Genomic DNA, 22,237 nt, shown 5'->3' on the forward strand with positions numbered 1-22,237 from the left:
CATACACAATTTCAGAACAATCTGAGATGGTGAGTGTCATGGCTATCTGAAATGACATGAAACAATTCCACTGCCATCAGAGGTTTTCTCATCTGGGAAAGGGCTTCATCCTGTCAATGCCTATACCAGTGTTTCCCAAACTCTATTCTGGGGACCCCAAGGTGTGCACGTTTTTGTTTTTGCCCTAGAACTACACAGCAAAGTCAAAGAATCAAAGCTTGATGATTAGTTCATTATTTGAATTAGCTGTGTAGTGCTAGGGCAAAAACTCAAATGTGCACCCCTTGGGGTCCCCAGGACCAAGTTTGAAAAACGCTGGCCTATTCCCTTCATATCAACTGTAAAACGTTCTCCTCAAACTAGATGGAAAGATGAATTTCACTACAGATATCTATCAAGACAGATAAACATTTGAAGCAATTAACATTACTATCAAGTTGGGATCCAGAGAGATAGATGTGTACAATCTGCTATCTTCCAAATACATGTCTCCCCGGCATGCTATTGATATAAAACTCCATTCCAGAATTTTCCATGGAAATAGCCCTATATTTTCTGGCACATACTATATGAACATAGATAGTCTCCTGTGGGCATTTTCAATTACACTGTACCACGGCAGAAGGAGATTAATCTTCTATTTTGAATGCATGCCACATTTTATGGTTTAGTTGATATGCTGGAGGGGTAATCTTAGCTGTGAGTATACATTTAGGCTTTGTCTTCTCACTGCAGCAGAAGCTAAATTTGAGTAGATTTTTTGTTTGTTTCCAATTTTCTAATGACCTAATATGCTCCAAGTTAGTATATTATATCACAAAAAAATTGAGGATTAGTTTCACAGATGCACTTTTTTTTATATGAATATTCTCATAATAGAGCTTGTATAGTATGATTAGTACCAGTACAATTAAATGTACTGCACATGGATAGATATAACAATGGATGCTAATACAGAACATACTGCACATGGATAGATATAACAATGGATGCTAATACAGAACATACTGCACATGGATAGATATAACAATGGATGCTAATACAGAACATACTGTACATTAAACTGTCATACAAGGACATTATATGTAATGAATCTGTCTCTCCTGCTCTTCTCAAATAATGTATTAACTGTCTCCGTCCAGGTGCTTGCTTTTCTGTATTTTCGATCGTTTTATTGACTTAAGATAGCTGCAAGACGAAAGGACAACCTGTCATCTATTTGATTATATGAGCTGAGGTTCAGATTCTAATCAATAACCAGATTAGTTCCTAGCAATGTACTGTCATCATGGGCCTTGGAATGAAGCCCTGTGCAACGGCTGGTGTCTGTGTGATTTAGCTTCCTGTGTGAGCTGCAAGGCCCCTGACTGTCAGGAGAAGGCAGGCACACATTCTGGTCATTGGAGACACACAAGCAGGCAGGCAGGCAGGCAGCCTGGGAAGCAGCTGATGGGGCAGCAGAGATCATAGGCAGTGATTAGATTAGGAGGAGCCTTGCTCTGCTCTGGCTGGGCCTCAGTGTGTGTGTGTGTGTGTGTGTGTGTGTGTGTGTGTGTGTGTGCACGCGCGCGCATGTGTGTGCAGGGAGCCTGGGACTCTTCCTCTCACTCTCTGTCTTATAGGCAGGCAGACAAGGCTTTGCCCTAATGCAGCTTAGTTTCTGGTCTTTTCCTACAGGCTATTTGTACATCTATACCTGTTTTACCCAAGCAAATATGACTCATCCTAGCTTCAAATTAGCATTAATTAAAAGTAGAATCAGGGGATGGTGTTTAGGCATGTGCAAAGGTTTGATGAACTAGAATCCAAAGTACATTAGTTCATTCTAATTTGAACAAAAAAATGTAAATATTTAATTACAACTAGGCTGGGGATTTTACATATCATTTCTATTTTAGACATTACGAACAAGGAGAGGAGCTTATTGTTGGTCAGGAACATTGATGCCTGCACAGGTGCAGTGATCTGACACCTGGTGTTGATGCAGTGGAACCATGGCTTCTACACTGGCTAAAAACAACCTCAAGATGGTAATGAGCTTTCACTTAAAATACGAACTAATATAAACCAAGGCTGCATTGTACTGTAGTCACCTTCATTCAGAAGTATCCCACTTGTGTAGATGAGGGTCCAGTCATGTAGTAGTGATAGAGTGGCGCGGGTGCGTGCATAGTGAGGGGTGACAGTGTATTGACCCTGTCGTTGGGAATCAGCCTTAGGACTGGGGTTAGCAGACATGGGGGGTATTGTTCTCTCTCTCTCTCTCTCTCTCTCTCTCTCCTTTAGTTAAACTGTATTAAATGAAATAATGTAATCTGTCATGAAGACTTAATAACCTATTAAGGGAACATTAATATCCCACATGAGCGGTGTGATTAGACCAATGCACATGTAGTATTGATGTTTTGTCAGTGATGAGGCTGTGAGGCTCTCTGAGTGGACCACTGTGTTCAGAGTTCAGTCTCAGCTGGCCTTTTGCAGCCTGTGGATATCACAGCTCCTCTCCCCATGCTGGCTCATGGACAGGACCCCCAGAGGCCCCTGGGCCCAGGGCTGGGGCCGAACATGTACGCCTAGGGTACAGGGTACGGCCAAGCTGCCAGGCAGGTGGCCAGGAGTTCTCACACCACTTCAGGGGAGGGGAGGATGGCACAGGTCAGTGGAGCCACACAAATTGAAGTGTCATCTCAGAATCAAGATGCTCACCAATTTTCTGCTTCCATGCATTGGTGCAGAGTTGGGATTTAGCCAATGTACAAATGGCTTGAGTCCACCTAGGGTTTGGCAGTGGCAGGAGACTGCGGCCCGTAGGTCCCTATGGTCACTGTCCGTGGGCTGCTTATTCTCTAGACTAAGGCAGTTTACAACTCCAATGCCACGAAAACAAATCAGGAAAAAGCTCACTGCAGAGAAGCTAGATTACATTTTGATTGAATTCAGGCCTAATTATAATTCAGTTATGTAGGAAAAAGTTTCAGGCTCTCCCAATGTTTCCCTTCTAGTGGTTATTAAGTGGTCTTTTGTTTGCAATTTGAACTTTCCTGAAAGTAGTCTGGCGGACGTTTACTTGTGCTTTAGTGTTTGCTTTTTTAAAAGATAAGTTGTTTTTCCAATTACCATCAGAGCTGGGAAGAAGGAGAGGGTGATTTAAGATGCTAGCAGAAAGCTTTAACAGCCAGTGAGTTAGAGTGAGAAATCCATTTGATGCACATGGTGCTTTCAGAAGTGGAGAGTAACACTGACAGACTTAGCTGTCGGATCTGAGATTTAGCCCATGGTCAAAGAATGTCAGGCGAGGACCTTCTAGAAGCAGACCTTGGATGCATTTCATATTTATTGTATAACCAGTGTATATTTTAAGTTTGTTTTGAGGATACATTCTGAGATTTATATAAGTGTCTACAGTTGTACAATATAATAAAGAATTGATGAAATTGAAACAATGTAAGACTGATGTCTCCAAGGTAGTCTGAGATTAGACTAGATGTAGCTGTGATATTTAAAGAGCTTGACTCTGCTGCAGACATCTTCTGCAATTAATAGCGGCGCGTTGCCTTCTCGTCTCCTGACCTTTGACCCTAGAGAGTGTACGTAGATTACTCAGTGGAGAGGCCAAGAGAGGGTTCTGGGAAAGTTCTATCGATCCCATAAAACAGTGGACATCATAAGGGGAAAAAGTCAAGCAAAGTGAAATGAAAAATTGCTTACATACAGCACTGAAACATTTATTATTCTGAGTCACACAGAGAAGGGAAGAAAAAAATCAATTTGGCAAAGTAGATGCGGATCGATGTTGGTGGAGTCAGGCGGGTGCGGCGCAAGGTGTTCCAGATTACTTTCCTGATTGATCCGACCCAGCTTCCGTCTGACCTGCAGGATGACTGAAAAGGCAACGAAAAATAAAAAGATGGAGAAAAAAAATCTATAGCATGGAGGGAACTTCACTGACCTGGAGTTAAGATACAAAAATCATATAAATGTGTCTGAATCGCTTTGATGACTCAAGTTCCCTCTTACTCTGAAGCACTTTGAGGGAGTTGGTGCATACTGGGGTTTCAATGGTTGAGTTTGTGACCTACCCTCTCCTTGAAATGAGCATTTCAATGGATCGAGGACACTATGACCTTTCACTGTATTAGATGACAGAATTACAGAATACTTTACTGTACGGTGGACAACCCTTTGATTCAAAAATATGAAATATTTAACACATTGGATTTCCTTGTGTTTTATATGATTGAACATGTCCATGTAAACAGGAACATCTGAAAGGATCATTTTACTGATAGTCTAATGAGTCAGTGTATAATATCTTGTTGGGGTCATCCTCTGTTCTAGCATATAGGAGAATGCTGGGATGTGGCGAGACATTGAAATCACAACCAACCATCCAACTGACCTCCATTTTGTGCCAGGCGCTATCAGTTCAATTATACTACTGTCGCATTCTGATCCACTGCAGTGTCTCCTCTCCGCATCCATCCCAGCAAAGTCACGGGAAATTGATTGCCTAAGCTCGTTTGGGCAGAGGAGGTATGCCTGGCAGTAAAGTGGCGCTTTTAGAGTGTCACCGTGGCAGAGGAGAGGCTTCTGGTCATGTGAGATTTGCTAGATGACGCAGGCTGCGGAGGGAGATAATGTCCTCTGTGGGCAGTTATAACATTTTCTACATGACTGCCATACCAGACACACCTCAGGAGCTCAAGGAGATGGGGAGCCCTTACAGGGTGTCAAATATTTGACACACTAGAGAATATATGGATTATATAATAACTCTGTCTAATGTCACAACCAAAATATATTCCCTGAATAATGGAAATTGTACCCATGAGCGATTGCTCATCTGTTGTTGTTGTTTTTTACGTAATTGCACTGTCCCTTCATTTGAATATTATTTGAGATGTTATCAGGAAGTGTGTGTGTGTGTGTGTGTTCATACTGGAGAGAGCCAGACCGACATAGAAAGAGGGAGAGAATCATTATTAGTGGCTGTATTGATACACTTGGCTGCATATCTGTTATGCTACTGGTAATAAAACAATAGAATGTAGATTTCAGCTACCATACGTCTTTATCGTATATCTAATACCCACTAAAATCTCTCAATATTTCAGCAACTGTTTGCTTGCTTGGAAATTGGTTTTAGAATAGATATTTGTTTGCATAGAGTTAATATTGTAGCTACAGTATGTAAATACAAAAGGAACACAAACTACCCTTTTGCTGCAATACTACCCACAACCTCTCAGTAGAGTGGGTAGTACATCATTTGATCAAATGTTTTGGAAACCATAGCCAATGTTTAGTCCTACACCTGCTTGCTGCTTTTCACCATGTTTTGGGACCTCATTTGAACATGCTGCATATTATGCTTACTTTGGCAAAATCATTCATTTTAGACTCGCCCATTCAAAGCTATCCATAGCAGATGGGGTGAAAAATGCTTTTAATGTTTCACCTATGTTTAACATCTCTTTTCAGGTTAGCTTTCAGAATTTTAAATGAGATGAAAACTCAATGGGAAAAAAGGATGTTGCATGATCAATATGCCTTCTCCTTTAAAATGGACGTTGGTCCACCATGTTGGGCGACCTCTTATGTCCACTGAGTATCCAAGCCTTGGGGGCATATCTATTTAAGGCTATCCAGCCCATGCTGCTTTATTTGGCTAAAAATAGGGGTCTGTGTCATACCTGTATTCATTTTGACAAATCCTGTGTATATGATGGTTCAGGTTGACTCAAGCAGTGTATTGTTTCATCTGAATCCCTGTGAATGGGAAAATCTAGATCATAAGAAAAAGCTACATCAAAAATGTATATTACCATAAGTATTAATCCCCCAAAGATGAATGTGTAATACAGTGTGTTCTTTATATTCTAAAGCTGTAAGATGTTGCTATAACCTTCGGTCTTCACCTAAACTAAAACAGAGGTGGCATCTGGTAAAGGAAATGTACCCATAATTAATTGGCTCAATTTACATTCCCCAAATTATCAACCCAAACATCCTGACACACGCCGACCTATCAGCATACACAAGCTGCCCCTCTCTATTCCCCATTCCCCTCTCCAACTGACAGTCCATTCTCATTTGGAACCCCACTAACACCCCCCAGAGGATGAATGGTCTCCTCCATCACCTGACTGGTTACATCCCATTGCATTCCTCTACCTTCTCATCCCTCTGTCTGGGAGAGTAAATGAAGCAAGGGGTCAGCCTCAAAATCCTGGTGTTACAGCTTCAGCTCTATATTCTGCAGAGGATACTGCTGCCTGCAGCCCGCAGCTCATTTGAGGAGCTGTCTTTGTCAAGGGGCTTGTTTACTCACCAGGAGTGAGAGGGATATCCACATCATTAATGCTACAGAGGTCACCATAGTTCCCAAGTCAGGTCTATCCTCCTCTCCCCAAATAGACCACGTCATACTCAACACCAACATTACAGTAATGGTCCCTTATCTGAACTATACGCAAGTCTCAATGAGCAGTATTCCTATACAGAAACCAACCCCTACCTGGAAGGAAGCAAAGCCACCTGTGTGTTTTAGTGTGGCTGGTGACCGTAAGGCCTGTGTAGAAAAACAAGCATGTTAAATCTTGACCCTGAAACCTCCTAGGGATCGACAGAGACACAGTGGCGTCAGGCAGAACTCCCGCAGCTACAGGGCTGGGCAGAGAAGGGATTGCTGACACAGCCAAAGATGGTAAGGAGACAGCCACAAAAATGGCTTTTTACCCGACATTATCAATGGTGATGACAGTGCTGCTGAAGGAGCAGGCCTGTCTGTCTGCTAGGCCAGAGGGGAGGGGCCCTGATGCAGGCCGGCCGGGCAGACACACTGCGCCAGCTACTTTTTCTGCCAACCTAATGTACTGTGTGCTGGGAGGATGCTGATTGATTTACTGTGAGTGGAAAAAAAGATGTAGAGTAAATATAGCTTTATATATAATATAAATATGTGAATCTTTACAATATTGGATGTAAAATTATAATGCTTTAACCATTCATCAACCTTAATGTACATGTTTTAGGTCCTATAAATATAAATGCTCAAAATTTTGCATCCAAATGTTTTTATGTCGGCTATATATTTCCCCTTCTGTAATTTTGTTCTTGCATCTGGTGTGTTATTTATTGAATAATGAAGACAGTATAGGTAATGGAAAATTTATGCATTTTGTCAAGTTGTGATGTACGATATGAGAAAATATTCCAGCCTTGCAAATCACTTCTTACCTCACTCCCAATGTGAGGTACTGTTTCATAGTCACATAAATACAATCTTATTTCAAATCTAAATAATACACAACAAAATCCTCGATAATAAAAACCCATGACATTAAATCACCGGTACATAAGTATTAAGGATAGGCCTGGATGATGTGTTTCTGTCGAGTCACTCATCTAAAGGGGTGAACTTTAACCTCTTCTAATGGACCTCTATCCCCTCCGTCATCCTCCACACAGACACAGCCTCCAGAGACACTGCCTTACTCACGCCTTGCATGACTCACACACATTAGATTCATGAACCAATATTTATTTCCTACACTCTGAACCCACTAAGGCCTCCATTTTAGTCCAGAGGAAGCAGGTCCCTCCCACACACCATGCCCAGTGGCATTAATGGAGGCTGTAAATCCAGCATTGTGTTTCAGCCCGGTCAGGGGAAACAAGCTCTAATCTGAAGCTAGTGTTAGCTAGCTAGCGTTCTGTTGAATCAGTAGGCCCGGTGTCTGTCCTCAGGCTGACGCTAGAGCTCCTTTGAAGGCTTTGCTTGTGTGCTGTAGTGCCTCGGCCAGGAACCCAGAGAGACCATGGAGATATTGCCTTTCTCAGCACTGGGCTACTCTGTGGGAGAGCAGAGATACCCAGCCACTGAGGCACAATGGACAGCTGAGTATGGGTAGTGCCGGTGGCAGGGGGTAGAAATTATAATTGGTCAATCTGACTGACAGGTCTTGGGTAATTCAAGGTAGCCATTTTTTTTCCCTGGTGAAAACTCAAAGCACACGTCCCATGGAGTTGAAAGTATTTTTGACAGAATGAAGCCCAGCAGGAAGTGTAAACAAATTTAATAAGGCCCCCCCAATCAACTTTGTTACTGCTAGGTACTTTATCCCTTCTTCCTCGCTGTCTCCATGGTCCTTCTTTGGTGGAGTGGTGAGGATACTGTCAAAAGCACAATTTGCATGCAGAATAGATCATGAGCGCTTTTAAAGAGGCGGTTCTCTGTTTGTATTCTGCTGTGTGCTCCAGGCGTTATCTTGTGTGTTGTTCCATTGTAAAGTAGACTGGTGTGTGTGGAATGAGAAGATGGGGGTTGAAATGATTCACATTCAAGTTTATTTATGATATACCCTCCTCCACTGTAGATAATGTATGTCTCAGGCTTGAGGTTCGTGTTAGAAAACCAAAGGAGAAAACAATAGAGTTGAGATCTACATGACTGATAATGATTGTTCAGAATATTGTGATAAAATATTGTCTATTTTAGTTTTTAGACCAGTTTTCAACAACATCATTGCTATCAAAACATTAACTTAGCTACAGTCAGATGGGGAAACCTTTCTAAATATGCTGGGTTTGAATAGAGGTACAAACTTCAATGTTATAACATTGAAGTTTGTACCTCTATTCAAAACCAGCATATTTAGAAACCTATTTTCCTCATCTTTTAGATCTTTATTTAAATGACACCAAATTAACAGTCATTTTAGAGGAGCTTTATACTACCCTTAGTTCATTTTGCTTCACCTCTGGAAGTGTTTACCTGTGTTTTTTTCCAAGGTTCTTTGTTAAAAGTGCAATATGCAGAAATTTCTCTGCCATTTCCTCGATGGTAGAATTCTAATGGTTCATTTAGTTTATGTGACCAAACAAGCATTGTATAGTGTAGAGAATCATTGTACAATCCAAACCGCTGCGAAATATTTTTTCAATAACCAAAGATATATTTTCAGCTGTTTGAAGTTGGTGTACAAAACCTTAAGTTAAAGACGCAAAAGCGAAACTTAAGAATGGGAAGCATAGAAATAGTGCACAGAACAGATCTACCGTTACTTAGACTTGCGTTCAATGAGAATGACAGATCTATAACTCACATTTCTGTGTGAATTTGGTCGGGTCACCCAAAAAGTTACATTTTACAGCTTTAATGATTTTGTATAGTTGTGTTGTACAGACACTGACAGATTAAACTCAGAGTCTACACAGCCACAGTGTCTCTGGTACAGACTTTCAATAAAACACAGAAAAGTAAATCAGTGCTCTGGCTGTTGTTCACACTGTTACATTTCCCTATGTCGTCTTCTTTAGTTAAAAGCCCATCAAGTTTACCTTTCAAAGAACCTTGTTTGGGGTGTTTTCACCCCCATGTGGGGCAGATGCTTTTAACAGCAGGCACCCTGAGGTTCCTATTCTGTCACCCTATATCTCCAAACACAAACACACCACACCTCGCACAGACCTTCCATAAACCTCTTAGGCTCAGCTTCTCTGTGTAAGTGGATGATGGTAATCAACTGACTGTAACCGAGAATCAAATAATACCATTAAACACACAGATTTTATGCTAATGGCTGAATATATTTGGTGGCAGTCTTGGGATCTTGAAATAAGTGTTTGCCAGTAGATAAGCACATCAGACTGCCTTTCCTCAGTGCCTCCTCCCTCAAGGGCCTGCAAGCTCTACTTCAAACACCTGCTCTTAACGCACACTGCAAAACCAGCCGCAAATGTTCCCTGTGACAGACAGCAGTGCCCCGCTGAATCGCTCAAATGTTTACCACTCTCTAACTGCACCAGCTATCAAAGCACAGAGAAGAACTAAAAAATATCACTCATGTCTCTAACAGCTATGTCAGCATGAATATGCAGGAGTTTAAGTTGCATGTGTACATATAGTGTTCACTTTATGGTCTCATACTATGAGTTAAACTTGCTGTTTCTTTTGTCTGAGTTTTGATGGCCTGGAATGTAGATTTGATGTTTACTGTGTTTATGTGAGGTCCAGTAATGAATCATGGTTCTCAGATTGAGACGCCATACCTCCTACCCCCCCCCCCCTTTAATTGTTCTTCTTCCCGAACCCTTCCCTCCCTCAGATAATCAGCAACATGGAGCCTCAGGTGACGAACGGCCCCAACGGCACCACGGCTAACGGGCCGTCCAGCAACAGCCGCAGCTGCCCTTCACCCATGCAAACTGGAGGCCCCACCGACGACAGCAAGACCAACCTCATCGTCAACTACCTGCCCCAGAACATGACCCAGGAGGAGTTCCGCAGCCTGTTCGGCAGCATCGGAGAGATTGAGTCCTGCAAACTGGTCCGCGACAAGATCACAGGTACGATGAAACACTGGCCATGGGAAGAAAGGAAGTGGGTGGGTGTGGTACAGGGTGGGATGGCATGGTGCCAGAGGCCTATGATCCTGGACAGTACTCCAGCTGGTTACTGCAGAGCAGGAGGATGGGGCTTGGCCTGGAGCTGGCCGGTGAGCAGCAAAGTGAAGAAACCCAGTGCTATGTGGCACAGGGGTGTTTAAGCAGCACTTCCCAGCTAATCATGCCTCTAATCCCAGCCTAGTGGCTGTGTGGGTGGTATAGCAGATGGATGGGGGAGGCTGCTCTGAGATAATGCCAGATAATGGCTTTCATTTTAGATCCTACTTAGTGACACTTCTTCCTTGATAATCTCATTAAAAAGGGCCAGTGTTGAAGAGCAACATCTACTCTTGACCATGGGAAGCAGCCAGGCTAGACAGTGGCTCAGGCAGCAGCAGGCTGATGGAAGTACAGGGCCATCTTTTACAATAATGGGCCTGAGCTGGCAGGAAGGTAATGTGTAGTATATATAAGAATAGCACCTGGAAACCACACTCTCCACTCATTTTACATATATTTTTTCCATATGTGTGATGCACAGTAAACAGTGAGGTCTAACATTTTATATCGGAGAGAGTAAAAAGAGACATCATAGAGTAATAATATATGACTTTAGCAGATGCTTTTATCCAAAGCAACTTAGTCATGTGTGTATACATTTTACGTATGTGTGGCCCCAGCGGGAGTAAAACCCACAAAATGTGGTGTTGCAGGCCAACTGAGGCACAAAGGACCACAAGATTACCAGGAAGCTCTCACTGACCTAAATGGGAAAGTAAGGCCATTTCTGAGAACGTTGAAAGTTCTTCTCTACCATACAAGGTCTCTGATGACTTAGGAACACAAAGTGTGTTATAAATATCCCCCTTCTCCAGTGGATGTCTGTGTTGTGCTCCCATGGGTGCAATTTCGTCGTTGAAACTTTTAGACTAACAAACCGTTTCTCCCTCTCAGTTGAGGGAATGCCAGGAGGCTGCATGCACAACCACTTGGTATCATTATCTGACTTTCGGGGAGGACTATTTTTTAAGCTTAATATACACCTGAGCCCTTTCTTGTGCATTTCCAAACATACCTTTCTAGACATTTGACCAGAATACCATTTAAAACACTACATTCTCAAACACCACATACAGGACATTAATGCATATGGACCTGCCCTTTCAGTTAACTGTATGTACATTTTTTAAGTACAGAATGTGAAATTCCTTTACACTGCAGTTCAAAGGGAAGGAGGATGTCTGTGATGACAAGGTGATGAGAGCTACCTAAGCCCGAGCGTTGTAAGAGACAGGCTTCTCTTTTCTCTGGACCGGGTGCTGTCAGCTTTGATGAAGCGAGAGCGGCGTGAGGTACAAGCCCACCCGGCCACTCTGCGCTCGTCTGTCAGGCCCGCTCCAGCTCAGTGAAGTGCCACCTCAGATTGTTTACCCTGCTCCCCACGCCTTTCTTGCTGCGCATGTAATACACCAGGGACCTACAGGTTAATCTTTTATTTAAGGCAAACTTACACGCACATCGCTAGAGCCCACACATGCCCTTACTGACTCTGGCACATCACCCTCTCAACTTTCTCTCAGGCTGAAGACAAAACTAAAGAGAGACACAAAGTGAGTTGTATTGTGTGGCAGCAGGTTCCACTTTTCAGTGGGAAGGGAGTGAAGGACAGGGTGTTTGAGGTGTTGACTAAAACAGAAGGTTCTCCAACAGACTTGTGTGTATCTCTATGAAGACGGTATTAAAATCCTAATCCTCAGTAAAAATTCAGCCAGAGCTGAAGCATCACCGTCTCTGTCTGCCTCTAATAACATAAACATACACCCTTGGGGAGAGCTAGTGAGATTCTTGTGGACCTGGTAACATATTGAATGACAACTTTTAATGGAATACATTAGGAAAGTTTTAGTGATTCGGGTCATCAGCATACAGAGAATGGAAATGACTGATCAGGCGACACCAAGGCAGGAATTGGATCATTGTCAGTTGGCCATTTTTCTGGATAATTCTGTGCACTAGGCTGCATTTCTTTAGGAAAATGAATGCATTTGTATTTATAACCAGGGAAGCTAAAGTCATTCTGCTACCCAAGAATAGTAAAGCCCCCTTTACTGGCTCAAATAGCCGACAACAGATTGTGTTTGACCAGATGCAATGCTATTTTACAGTGAACAAATTGACAGTATTTCAGCATGCTTATAGGGAAGGACACTCAACAAGCACTGCACTTACACAAATGACTGATGATTGGCTGAGAGACATTGATGATAAAATGATTGTGGGGGCTGTCTTGTTAGACTTCAGTGCAGCTTTGACATTATCGATCATAGTCTGCTGCTGGAAAAACGTATGTGTTATGGCTTTACACCCCCTGCTATAATGTGGATAAAGAGTTACTTGTCTAACAGAACACAGAGGGTGTTCTTTAATGGAAGCTTCTCAAATATAATCCAGTTAGAATCAGGAATTCCCCAGGGTAGCTGTTTAGGTCCCTTGCTTTTTTCATTTTTTACTAACAACATGCCATGACTTTGACTAAAGCCAGAGTTTCTATGTATGCGGATATCTCGATACTATACACTTCAGCTACTACAGCGACTGAAATGACTGCAACAGTCAACAAAGAGCTGCAGTTCGTTTCAGAGTGGGTGGCAAGGAATAAGTTAGCCCTAAATATTTCTAAAACTAAAAGCATTGTATTTGGAACAAAACACTCATTAAACCCTAAACCTAAACTAAATCTTGTAATAAATAATGTGGACATTGAGCAAGTTGAGATTACTAAATTTATTGGAGTAACACCAGATTGTAAACTGTCATGGTCAAAACATATTAATATGCAGTAGTAGCTAAGATGGGGAGAAGTCTGTCTATAATAAAGCGATGCTCTGCCTTCTTAACAACAATATCAACAAGGCAGGTCCTACAGGCCCTAGTTTTGTCGCACCTTGACTACTGTTCAGTGGTGTGGTCAGGTGCCACAAAAAAGGACTTAGGAAAATTGCAATTGGCTCAGAACAGGGCAGCACGACTGGCCCTTGGATGTACACAGAGAGCTAATATTAATAATATGCATGTCAATCTCTCCTGGCTGAAAGTGGAGGAAAGATTGACTTCATCACTACTTTTATTTATGAGAGGTATTGACATGTTGAATGCACCGAGATGTCTGTCTAAACTACTGGCACACAGCTTGGACACCCATGCATACACCACAAGACCTGCCACAAGAGGTCTCTTCACAGTCCCCAAGTCCAGAACAGATTATGGGAGGCACACAGTACTACATAGAGTCATGACTACATGGAACTCTATCAAGTAACTGACACAAGCAGTAAAATTAGATTTAAACAACAGATAAAAAAACACCTTATGGAACAGCGGGGACTGTAAAGCAACAGAAACATTGACACACACACACACACACACACACACACACACACACACACACACACACATACACACACACATAGATTTAGTAATGTAGATATGTGGTAGTGGTGGAGTAGGGGCCTGAGGGTGTGTTGTGAAATCTGTGAATGTATTGTCATGTTTTAAAATTGTATAAACTGCCTTAATTTTGCTGGACCCCAGGAAGAGTAGCTGCTTATGGGAGTTTCTGGAGCAGCGCCTGAGACAGCGTATTTCCACCACCATCAACAAAACACCAAATTATGGAATTTCTCAAAGAAGAATGGTGTCGCATTCCTCCAGTAGAGTTCCAGACACTTGTAGAATCTATGCCACGGTGGATTGAAGTTTTTCTAAGCTCGTGGGGTTCCATCATTTGTTTTTTGTTTTTTTGGCAGTTACCTGTACATTCAAAGGATTCACAGTCAAAGCCAATGCGTTTTATTTACTTCCAATACATGGTTTGTTGCTGGAACTGTTTGTTTACCAAGTTCTTGCGCATTCAAACGTTCCATAGTGGTGAGCATCAGGAATGAATGTCAGTGCTTTGCAGAGTGGAACACAGTGTGTATTCACCCTCCTCCGGTTCACATGAATCTCACTGGTTCATATAACAATTAATATGATGCAAGCGTGCATAAAATAGCTTCCTCCGTAGAACGCTGATGATAAAAACAGTATGATATAAAATACTTAGTATGACAATGAGGCTGGTAGCTCTTAAATTGGACCAAAGTGAAAGATAGAAAAAACAAACTCTGCACCACCTTAGACATACTAGCAGATACCTATTGACTTCATTTCAAATCGCTATCATTTGTTAAATCCAGAATACATGAATATACTGTAAGACAGAAATCATAGAAGGTTAAAGAAGGCATTAATATACCTGGTATGGGACGAGATGAACACACATCTGACGTCTTCTCCTAAGCCAGGTATTACAGACCAGCCAGGCCCATAAGTGCAGATGCCTGGAACTCAAAAACTGAAATGTGTGTTCACAATACATTTTTAGAATCCCAGGCATAAAACACCCTGGCTGTCTCCTTTCTTCTCCCCCTACTCCCTGTGCTGCTTGAGTGGCCCCTACATGGGAGAGGGAGAGTGGGCCAGTCAGCCAGTCCCCAGATCTGGAGGACCGTCGCACTCCTCCGACTCTAGCTGCTGCTGTCACTGTTGTCATATCCAGGGCCTGACGTCATGGAGCTGGGGTGTCCCAGATTCACAGGGGTCCTCTCTCCTGCTACTCTGCTATCCTCCCAGACATCCTACACATTTTGAGCTTCCATCCAACTCGCCTCAGGCAGCAGCCACCGATTGGGAGGAGGGACTGGGGGTGGGTGGGAGACTCCTGCATATTACAGTTGCTGCTACCTTGGCAACCCTAGAGAACAGACATCTGAGCGGAGGCAGTGTATGCGTGGAATGTTTATTTGGTCAGCAATTTAGTCACACTAATGTAAGCACATAGCTATAGTAAGGCTGTATTAGTGTTTGAATGCCATTATAGTCAAATGTTTATATTATGACCTAATGTTTGTCAATTGTTCAGTGTTATGCCATTGCTGTAGGTATAAAAATGAAATATGGCCAAAAATGCAAATGGTAAATAGTGGCATACAAAATGCCCTTAATAGCTCTGAGTCCACGTTTGCTGTAATCAAATTACTTTTGCTATTAACAGCCAGTTAGAATGAACTGAGCCTCTGTCAGTTTTTCGTACTAGAAGCACTTACCGCAGCTAAGTGGTTTATGTAGATTTAAAGTGTGAATTATAAATGTATATTCAATCATATCATAAAACTGCACATTAGCTCATTCTACTTTCTTTAGGAGATTAGCAAACAAAACCTAACTTCTTGAACTTTAACAACATAATACTGAACTGGGAACTTCTAGAAGTTTGTATATGTGTATTTGTCGGAATTTAAGTTGGTGACTACTCTTGTGTGCTGGTCCGTCAAAAATAATTCCCAAGTTGCTGTTGCAGCAAGGGTAAAATGTCAGGGAACCAACACGATGATACACATCTGTTTTGACAAACTGGAATGTTTTCTTTCCTCCTCCAAATCTTAAATGTGGCTAAATTTAAGACTGACCAAACCAATATGCCTGTTTCTACCTCAGGAACCTGGTGCTATCAAGGTATGTTACTGTCAGCTTTTGATAGCACTGTCATCCTATGCACAGTGCACTTTCCCCCTCTTCGCTCTCATCCCATGGCATCTTATATGACAGATTGAAGCCATTTTCACTGACATGGATGGAGTGGGGACTCCGAGACACAGACCGAACATGGAGGCTTAGAGAGAACAGGTTGTAAGTCATTAATACAGAGCATCGCAATGTTGTCTTAACCATTGTGAAATATTAAGGCAATTCTTATTTTTATGAAGGGCCCAATCACAGAAGGATATTGTTTACTACTAGGTTACAGATCATATCTTGTGTACAGACATGCATGTTAATAAATGGAATGGAGGTACTGTAACTATCTACAGGGTACTTAAAGGTAATAAATACAATTTTATTGGTCGAGTACACATATTTTCCAGATGTTATCATCACGGGATGTTATCACTCCAACAGTGCAGTAATATCTAACAATACAAAACAATAGGAAGGAAGGAAGACCATAAGTGTATGGAAGCCATGACAGAGGAGGCCCCAGCGGGCAACTCTCTTTCCACACGGTGTGAGTGTCTGTGGTTCTCTGTGCAAGTCACCACATCGGGAGAGGCAGAACACCCGCTGGAAACACACTCATTTTATCATCTCACACATTCCGCAACCTGCTGCTCTTCAGGAAACAAATAATGACTTAGTCATACTGTAGCACCACCGAGCGGAGCCACTCACTGGAAATAGCAGTGATTTGCCAAGGAAAAACATTTGGTGCACTGCCTATTTCCCCCTTGTATTTATTTTTTGACTGTACGGGGAGCGGTGAAGACCTGGTGAGGTGGTCTCAATTACCCCGGCCCGCTCTCTCATCAGTAGTGGTTAGGGCTAAAACGGGACAGCTGTTATGAAGCATTATGGCACTGCTGTGTTAATGTCACAACTAATGAGCTCAATTATCCCTGCGCACGTCTGCTACGAACCAACGCACCACTCTGGATCACAAAGAGGGGGGATCCACTGTCACACACAACTATTGGCCCTGTGCTTTTAGCTCAACTCATCCTAATGAAGGAGCTCAGCACGATCCCACTACTAACATTACTAAGCTGTTTATTTATGAAGAATATCCCTTTTAACTGATGTTAAGCATTGTCTTTTTAGTTTGTACATGTTGTTCAAACGCCTCCAGATTTGGGGATGGGGTGGGATTTCTGTTGTTAGGAGCTGAAAGTCATGGAAAATGAAGATCTATCCTCATTAAAAGCTAATTAAAACTGCAATGCATCATTTTGTTTTGGGGTTTTAATTGACAATTAAAATGTGTAAGTTAATGTATCCATTAGACAAATTAAACGGCATAGGGATAATTTCCTGTTTGCTCTTCCATTAGAGGGTATTTATTATGCTATCTTAATGGCATTTTCAGCTTCCTGGGATGCCTTTTTTCCCAGATGTTTGTCTATAATTATCCTTAATGGCATTTGTACAATCCTTCAAAATGGCACTCAGCCTTTCTAGTGACACGTGGATCTAGATTCCTATATATAACACAGTAAACAACCAGAAAATAAGCCTTTATACAAAAAGCTAAAACATTTTTGTGCTAAAACACCTGCGCTCTCCTGGACAGCTATGTACTGTAGTAGTAGCTTTGCTGTGCTGTGTAGAACAGCGTTGAGGCATGTTGTGCTGCGCCGTGCTGAGCTGTGCTGTTCTGAACCGTGCTGTGCTAGGCCTGTGTATTTATTTCAGTCAGGCATCGTGCTGGGTTGAACCTGCTGTGCTGCGTGCGTGCAGAACAAGTCGTTGTTGTGAAAGGCCAAGACAAGTTTGCCTGCCAATGTTGGCCCACAGTCTGCGCACTACCGCTTTTTGACCCTGTCAGGGTGTGTGTGTGTGTGTACACTTTCTATTTACTGTGAACGTTTTAGTGCTATATTCACATCAGCGGTCCATAGTTTGCAAAAAAAAAGGGTTTACATGCAGTATGAGTGTATGTTTCTGTGCGTTGGCGTTGTGTCTCCGGGAAGCAGTCAGCCCATGGACCCCTGCTGTGGGCTACTCTGTTACTGGTGGGTGGAATCCCCTCTTGGAGCTGCCTCGTGCTGAAAGCAGCTGCCTCACCCCATTTCTCCACTCACCTAGGGAGTGGTGCCAGGGGGTGGGAGGATGGGCACACCCATATCTCCCATCCAGCCTTGCCAAGGTGGGCACAGGGACTGGTGCCAACTCCCAATGCAACTCCCAAAGACGCATTGGTGTAGACTGCACCAGAATTGGAGGGAGTGAGGGATCACAAACAGAGACAGGTCCTTGTGTTCATTTGGAATCCATTCACACACAGACACGTGTTTATAGTATGTATACGGCACATGTGCCTACAAACATATACAAGCACACAGGTACTTTAGAGAGGTGCTTGGCACAGCGGACATGACAGTGTAGGGGCCCTGATGGCCTCTCAGAGCTGAGCGCTGAGGGCCAGGGTGAGCATGCAGAGGAGGGATGAGCACCTGAGACTCTCTTCACACACAGCTCCTGCCTGCCTGCCTACCTGCCTGCCCGCCCAAGTGCAATGTAACTGTATCATTAATCGCAACCCAGCACATCCAGGCGCCTCTGCATGAGTGCGCTTCGGAAGCACACTTCATTTCAGCTAACCTTTTGTAAGCTATGCTTGTCGAGCCTCAAGTTCTCCTTGTGAAGCAGTGGAAGGGGGAGGAGGAAGGTGACAGAGAGGGGGGAGCCGCTCTGCAGTTGGCTAATTATCGGCAACCCACATTGAGGAGTATGAGAAGAGATGTCTTTGCGAAGGCACTTTGATATTGAATACATATCCACAGGCCCACGGATATTTTTGCGTTAATGGCATAGTTCTATTTTAGTGTCCAAACTTTCCGAGGGGTGCTGTCAGATCAGTGTCAGCGAGATGAAGGGTAAAAATAGCTGTGAACCACAGAGATTCTCTCCCGGACAGGAGGTTTTTAATGAACAATGGAGAAATGATAATCCAGGGTAATCCACTGAAAGTGAGGGAGAAGCATCGTGTTTGATGTGAGAAATACAGCTCCCTTTGGCCCAAAGCTGCAGCTTGCCTTGGATGCTATTTACTTGGTGCTAGAGCAGCGTTGTATTACATTTGAGATTCCACTGTGGACTTACTGCTGTCTGGTTCCATTAATGGCTATAAGTACGTTGCTCCACTTGGACTTGCCAGGCACTTGTGTAGCAAGTTTGTTTATTTCACTATCACACAGCCACAATAGCTTTGGGCGTTTGTTGAAAGTCAACGAGCTCATCAAAGCCGACTCTGCCTGAAATAAATATCCAGAGATGTCAGGAAAATGTTCAATCAAAACAAATCTGGTATTAATGACAATGTCAGACGTTTTTCAAAAACAATGACATTTTTTCGCTTTCAGTTGTGAAGACATTACTTGGACTTAGAATGTATCTGTACCAATTCTGAATGTACTGGGTAGAATTATGTATTGTAAAAATGCTCTTTCTGTTTTACAGGACAGAGTCTGGGCTATGGGTTCGTCAACTACATAGACCCAAAGGATGCAGAGAAAGCCATTAACACATTAAACGGACTCAGACTTCAAACCAAAACTATCAAGGTAAGTCAGATTGGTAAAAACTGTTCTGTACCCTGAATATCAATTCACCCAGCGGCCATGTGATTAGGAACGCACTGCTTCAGTGCCCATGTAGGTTTTAGGAATGTTGGGCAGTGACTGAGGCTTCTGATAAGCTAGAGAGGAGATTCATACTCATTTAAATACATGCAGAGAGAGAGAGAGAGAAAGAGTAGCTGAATCAAAGAGCATAAAAAGCCGTGAGGTATAACTGATATGCTAATTCAGTTCTAAAATGTCAAAATGTAAAGGTGAAACTAGGAAGATTTTCAGACAGTAGGGAAAAAACATTTATTACATGCTGCCAAAGTTAAATAGAGGACGCAAATTAATATTACATTTTATTAAAGGTTGGGAAGTCAAATATAGATGAAGGGAAAAGTATAATTTCATAAGTAGTATAGTTGTATTAGTATACTCAATATCCATTTTATATAGTCGTTTGTCTTTACTTGTTGAGCAGGATTATGATCGCTATCCCCTCATATGGCTCCGTTATGCTGTTCGCTTTAAGCCATACTGTAATCTGCTCTGCTACCATAATCCAAGCCCTTTCAGTAACATATTTCTAAATCTAATCAGATCAGATTACCCTGCCGAGCTGAATAGGAAAAGCCCATACACAATCCCCAATCCCTCGACAGCCCTGAACATGACAGGTCAATATTGTAAAGGGAAACAGCCACACCAGATCAACACAGCCCAGCCTGTTTTCAATCCAGCACAGTGCTTTGAAGTGGGCTCTTGAGAGGCAAGGGCGTGGGGAGACAGCCAGAGCTCTCTGTGTATGTCTGTGCGTGTCAGAGTGTGACAGTCAGTATGACCCACAGTTACTCTAGCGCAGGTCTCACCCACTGAGCGTAGCTGACAGGCGTTAGGATGAGTCACTGGGTCCGTGTCTGTAGATTCCCGCTGCCACTCTCCCTCACTAATGAAGTCTGCTGAGATGGAAAACCAGAGGGCCAAGCTAGCACCCAGGCCCCCAACCCAGGCTACTGTAGCAGTGACGCTCCCCAGTCCTCCCAAGTCCCCACGCATCAGGCTTGTCTTTAGGAAGCATCCCACTTAGGAATCACCAGCGTGCCATGGCCTGTCCCCTTGGGCTAGAGAGAAGAGCCTACTGCTGTTTCTCATTGACGCTGTCAAAACCCATAGCATATCCAGAGCTAGACACACTCCTCGCTTCCTCAGCTCTTGCACAGCCTCTTCCTCCCACTGCTTGTGTGTAATAAAACGGGAGCGATCTTCCGTGTCCATCATCCTGGAGCACACAGTCCAAAGAGCAAGTACACCAGTGAGCGATGTCCTCTCCCCCCACACGCACTGTCCTCCCCTATCTCTCTCGCTTACAAATACACACACAGCGTTCCACATCGTTCAGCTTCCTCTGTCTGTCCATCTTATCCAGTCAGACGGAGCAGCATCTTCGACTTCACCCTAGCTCTCAGTGATAGCAGCAGATTCCCTCTCTGCATGAGAGGTTTAGGCCAGCCCTTTTGTCTGTCTCTCCCTTCGATTTGAGTTTTGCTCTTTTCATTCTTGCCATTGTGCGAAACCCATTATTTAGACTGTGCTACCCATATCAATAAGGCCTTTTAGCAGCACTGAAGAAAATGCCCCTTTTACAACTTCTAATAAGTGTGTTCAAGGTCATTATCTACTTAAAATATCCATGCAGTGCCACAGGCCTTTCTTTCTGCACCAGAGGTTATCTTAAGCAGCCATGAAAATGAAGACAGACTTCCTAATAGCAGCAGACAGCTCTGTCTTGCAGCCCAGTGTGAGGCTCTCTGGTGGGAGAGAAGAGAGAGCTGCTTGTGGTGTCATTGAACTACAGTTCATACGTCGATGTGCAGAGGAAACATTTAGAGACCTCTTTTCGGGAAGACACTTGACATGAAGAGCTTAGTGTCTTTGATATGACTTTCCAGTTTCACACCAAGCCTCAGCTGATGAAACGTGTGTTTTTTATGCAGTACAATACTGTAGTTAATATGTAGGCGATCGTGTACACATAATACTCACAGACACATCTGTGTTCCATACACACGTTTCCCTTCTAGTACCCCCATAACACTAGTACCCTCAGTGCTCCCTCACTGTAGGGTGTAAACAAAAAGGAGCGGCTCGGTTCGCCACAGAGTTTCACACACACAGGTGGTGTCTTTCTGGGGTATGTTTCTGTCTTTTAAAGCGTGTGGTTTCCTCCTCCATGACACCTCAGAGTTTCTCAGCACAACTCTGCTGCTGCTACCCTGTGGAGGTGTGAGAGGAAGGAGCCCGCTGGAGGTGAGAAGAGCAGGGCTACACAGTCTCTCTTCACACACACACACACACACACACACACACACACACACACACTTACTTGTTACAGCCATTGGAGGTGTTGATGGATAAGACATCTGGGGTGGGCTGACAGGGAGAGAAGGAGTGAAAGTGATAGAACCAAAGGGGAAAGAAGGAAGGAAGGTTTGAAAGACGAGGGCCACAGGGGAAGCTAACTGCCAATGCTTTTGCCTTCAGAGTTAAAGAGGATTTTTTTGTGATTATGCCGAGATGTTTTTATTTGTACAAGTACATTTTTTAACCAGGCAAGTCAGTTAAGAACAAATTCTTGTTTACAATTTTTTTATTTTTTTTATTTAACCTTTATTTAATCAGGTAGGCTAGTT

The 22,237-nt window shown here is 43.0% G+C and overlaps 1 protein-coding gene across 4 annotated transcripts in view; it reads left to right on the plus strand.

The window, feature by feature from the left end:
- The window catches only part of LOC139409267 (ELAV-like protein 4), a 68,683-nt gene that overhangs the window by 26,619 nt on the left and 19,827 nt on the right, over positions 1 to 22,237 (plus strand). For all 4 annotated transcript variants that reach the window (XM_071154161.1, XM_071154162.1, XM_071154164.1 and 1 more), the window contains 3 exons: positions 6,620 to 6,706; positions 10,110 to 10,350; positions 19,444 to 19,547. In XM_071154161.1, the coding sequence (XP_071010262.1) occupies positions 6,620 to 6,706; positions 10,110 to 10,350; positions 19,444 to 19,547 (432 nt within the window). The remainder of the gene's footprint in view (positions 1 to 6,619; positions 6,707 to 10,109; positions 10,351 to 19,443; positions 19,548 to 22,237) is intronic.

Source organism: Oncorhynchus clarkii, chromosome 5, assembly GCF_045791955.1.
Source record: "Oncorhynchus clarkii lewisi isolate Uvic-CL-2024 chromosome 5, UVic_Ocla_1.0, whole genome shotgun sequence".
Classification (NCBI taxonomy): Eukaryota; Metazoa; Chordata; class Actinopteri; order Salmoniformes; family Salmonidae; genus Oncorhynchus; species Oncorhynchus clarkii.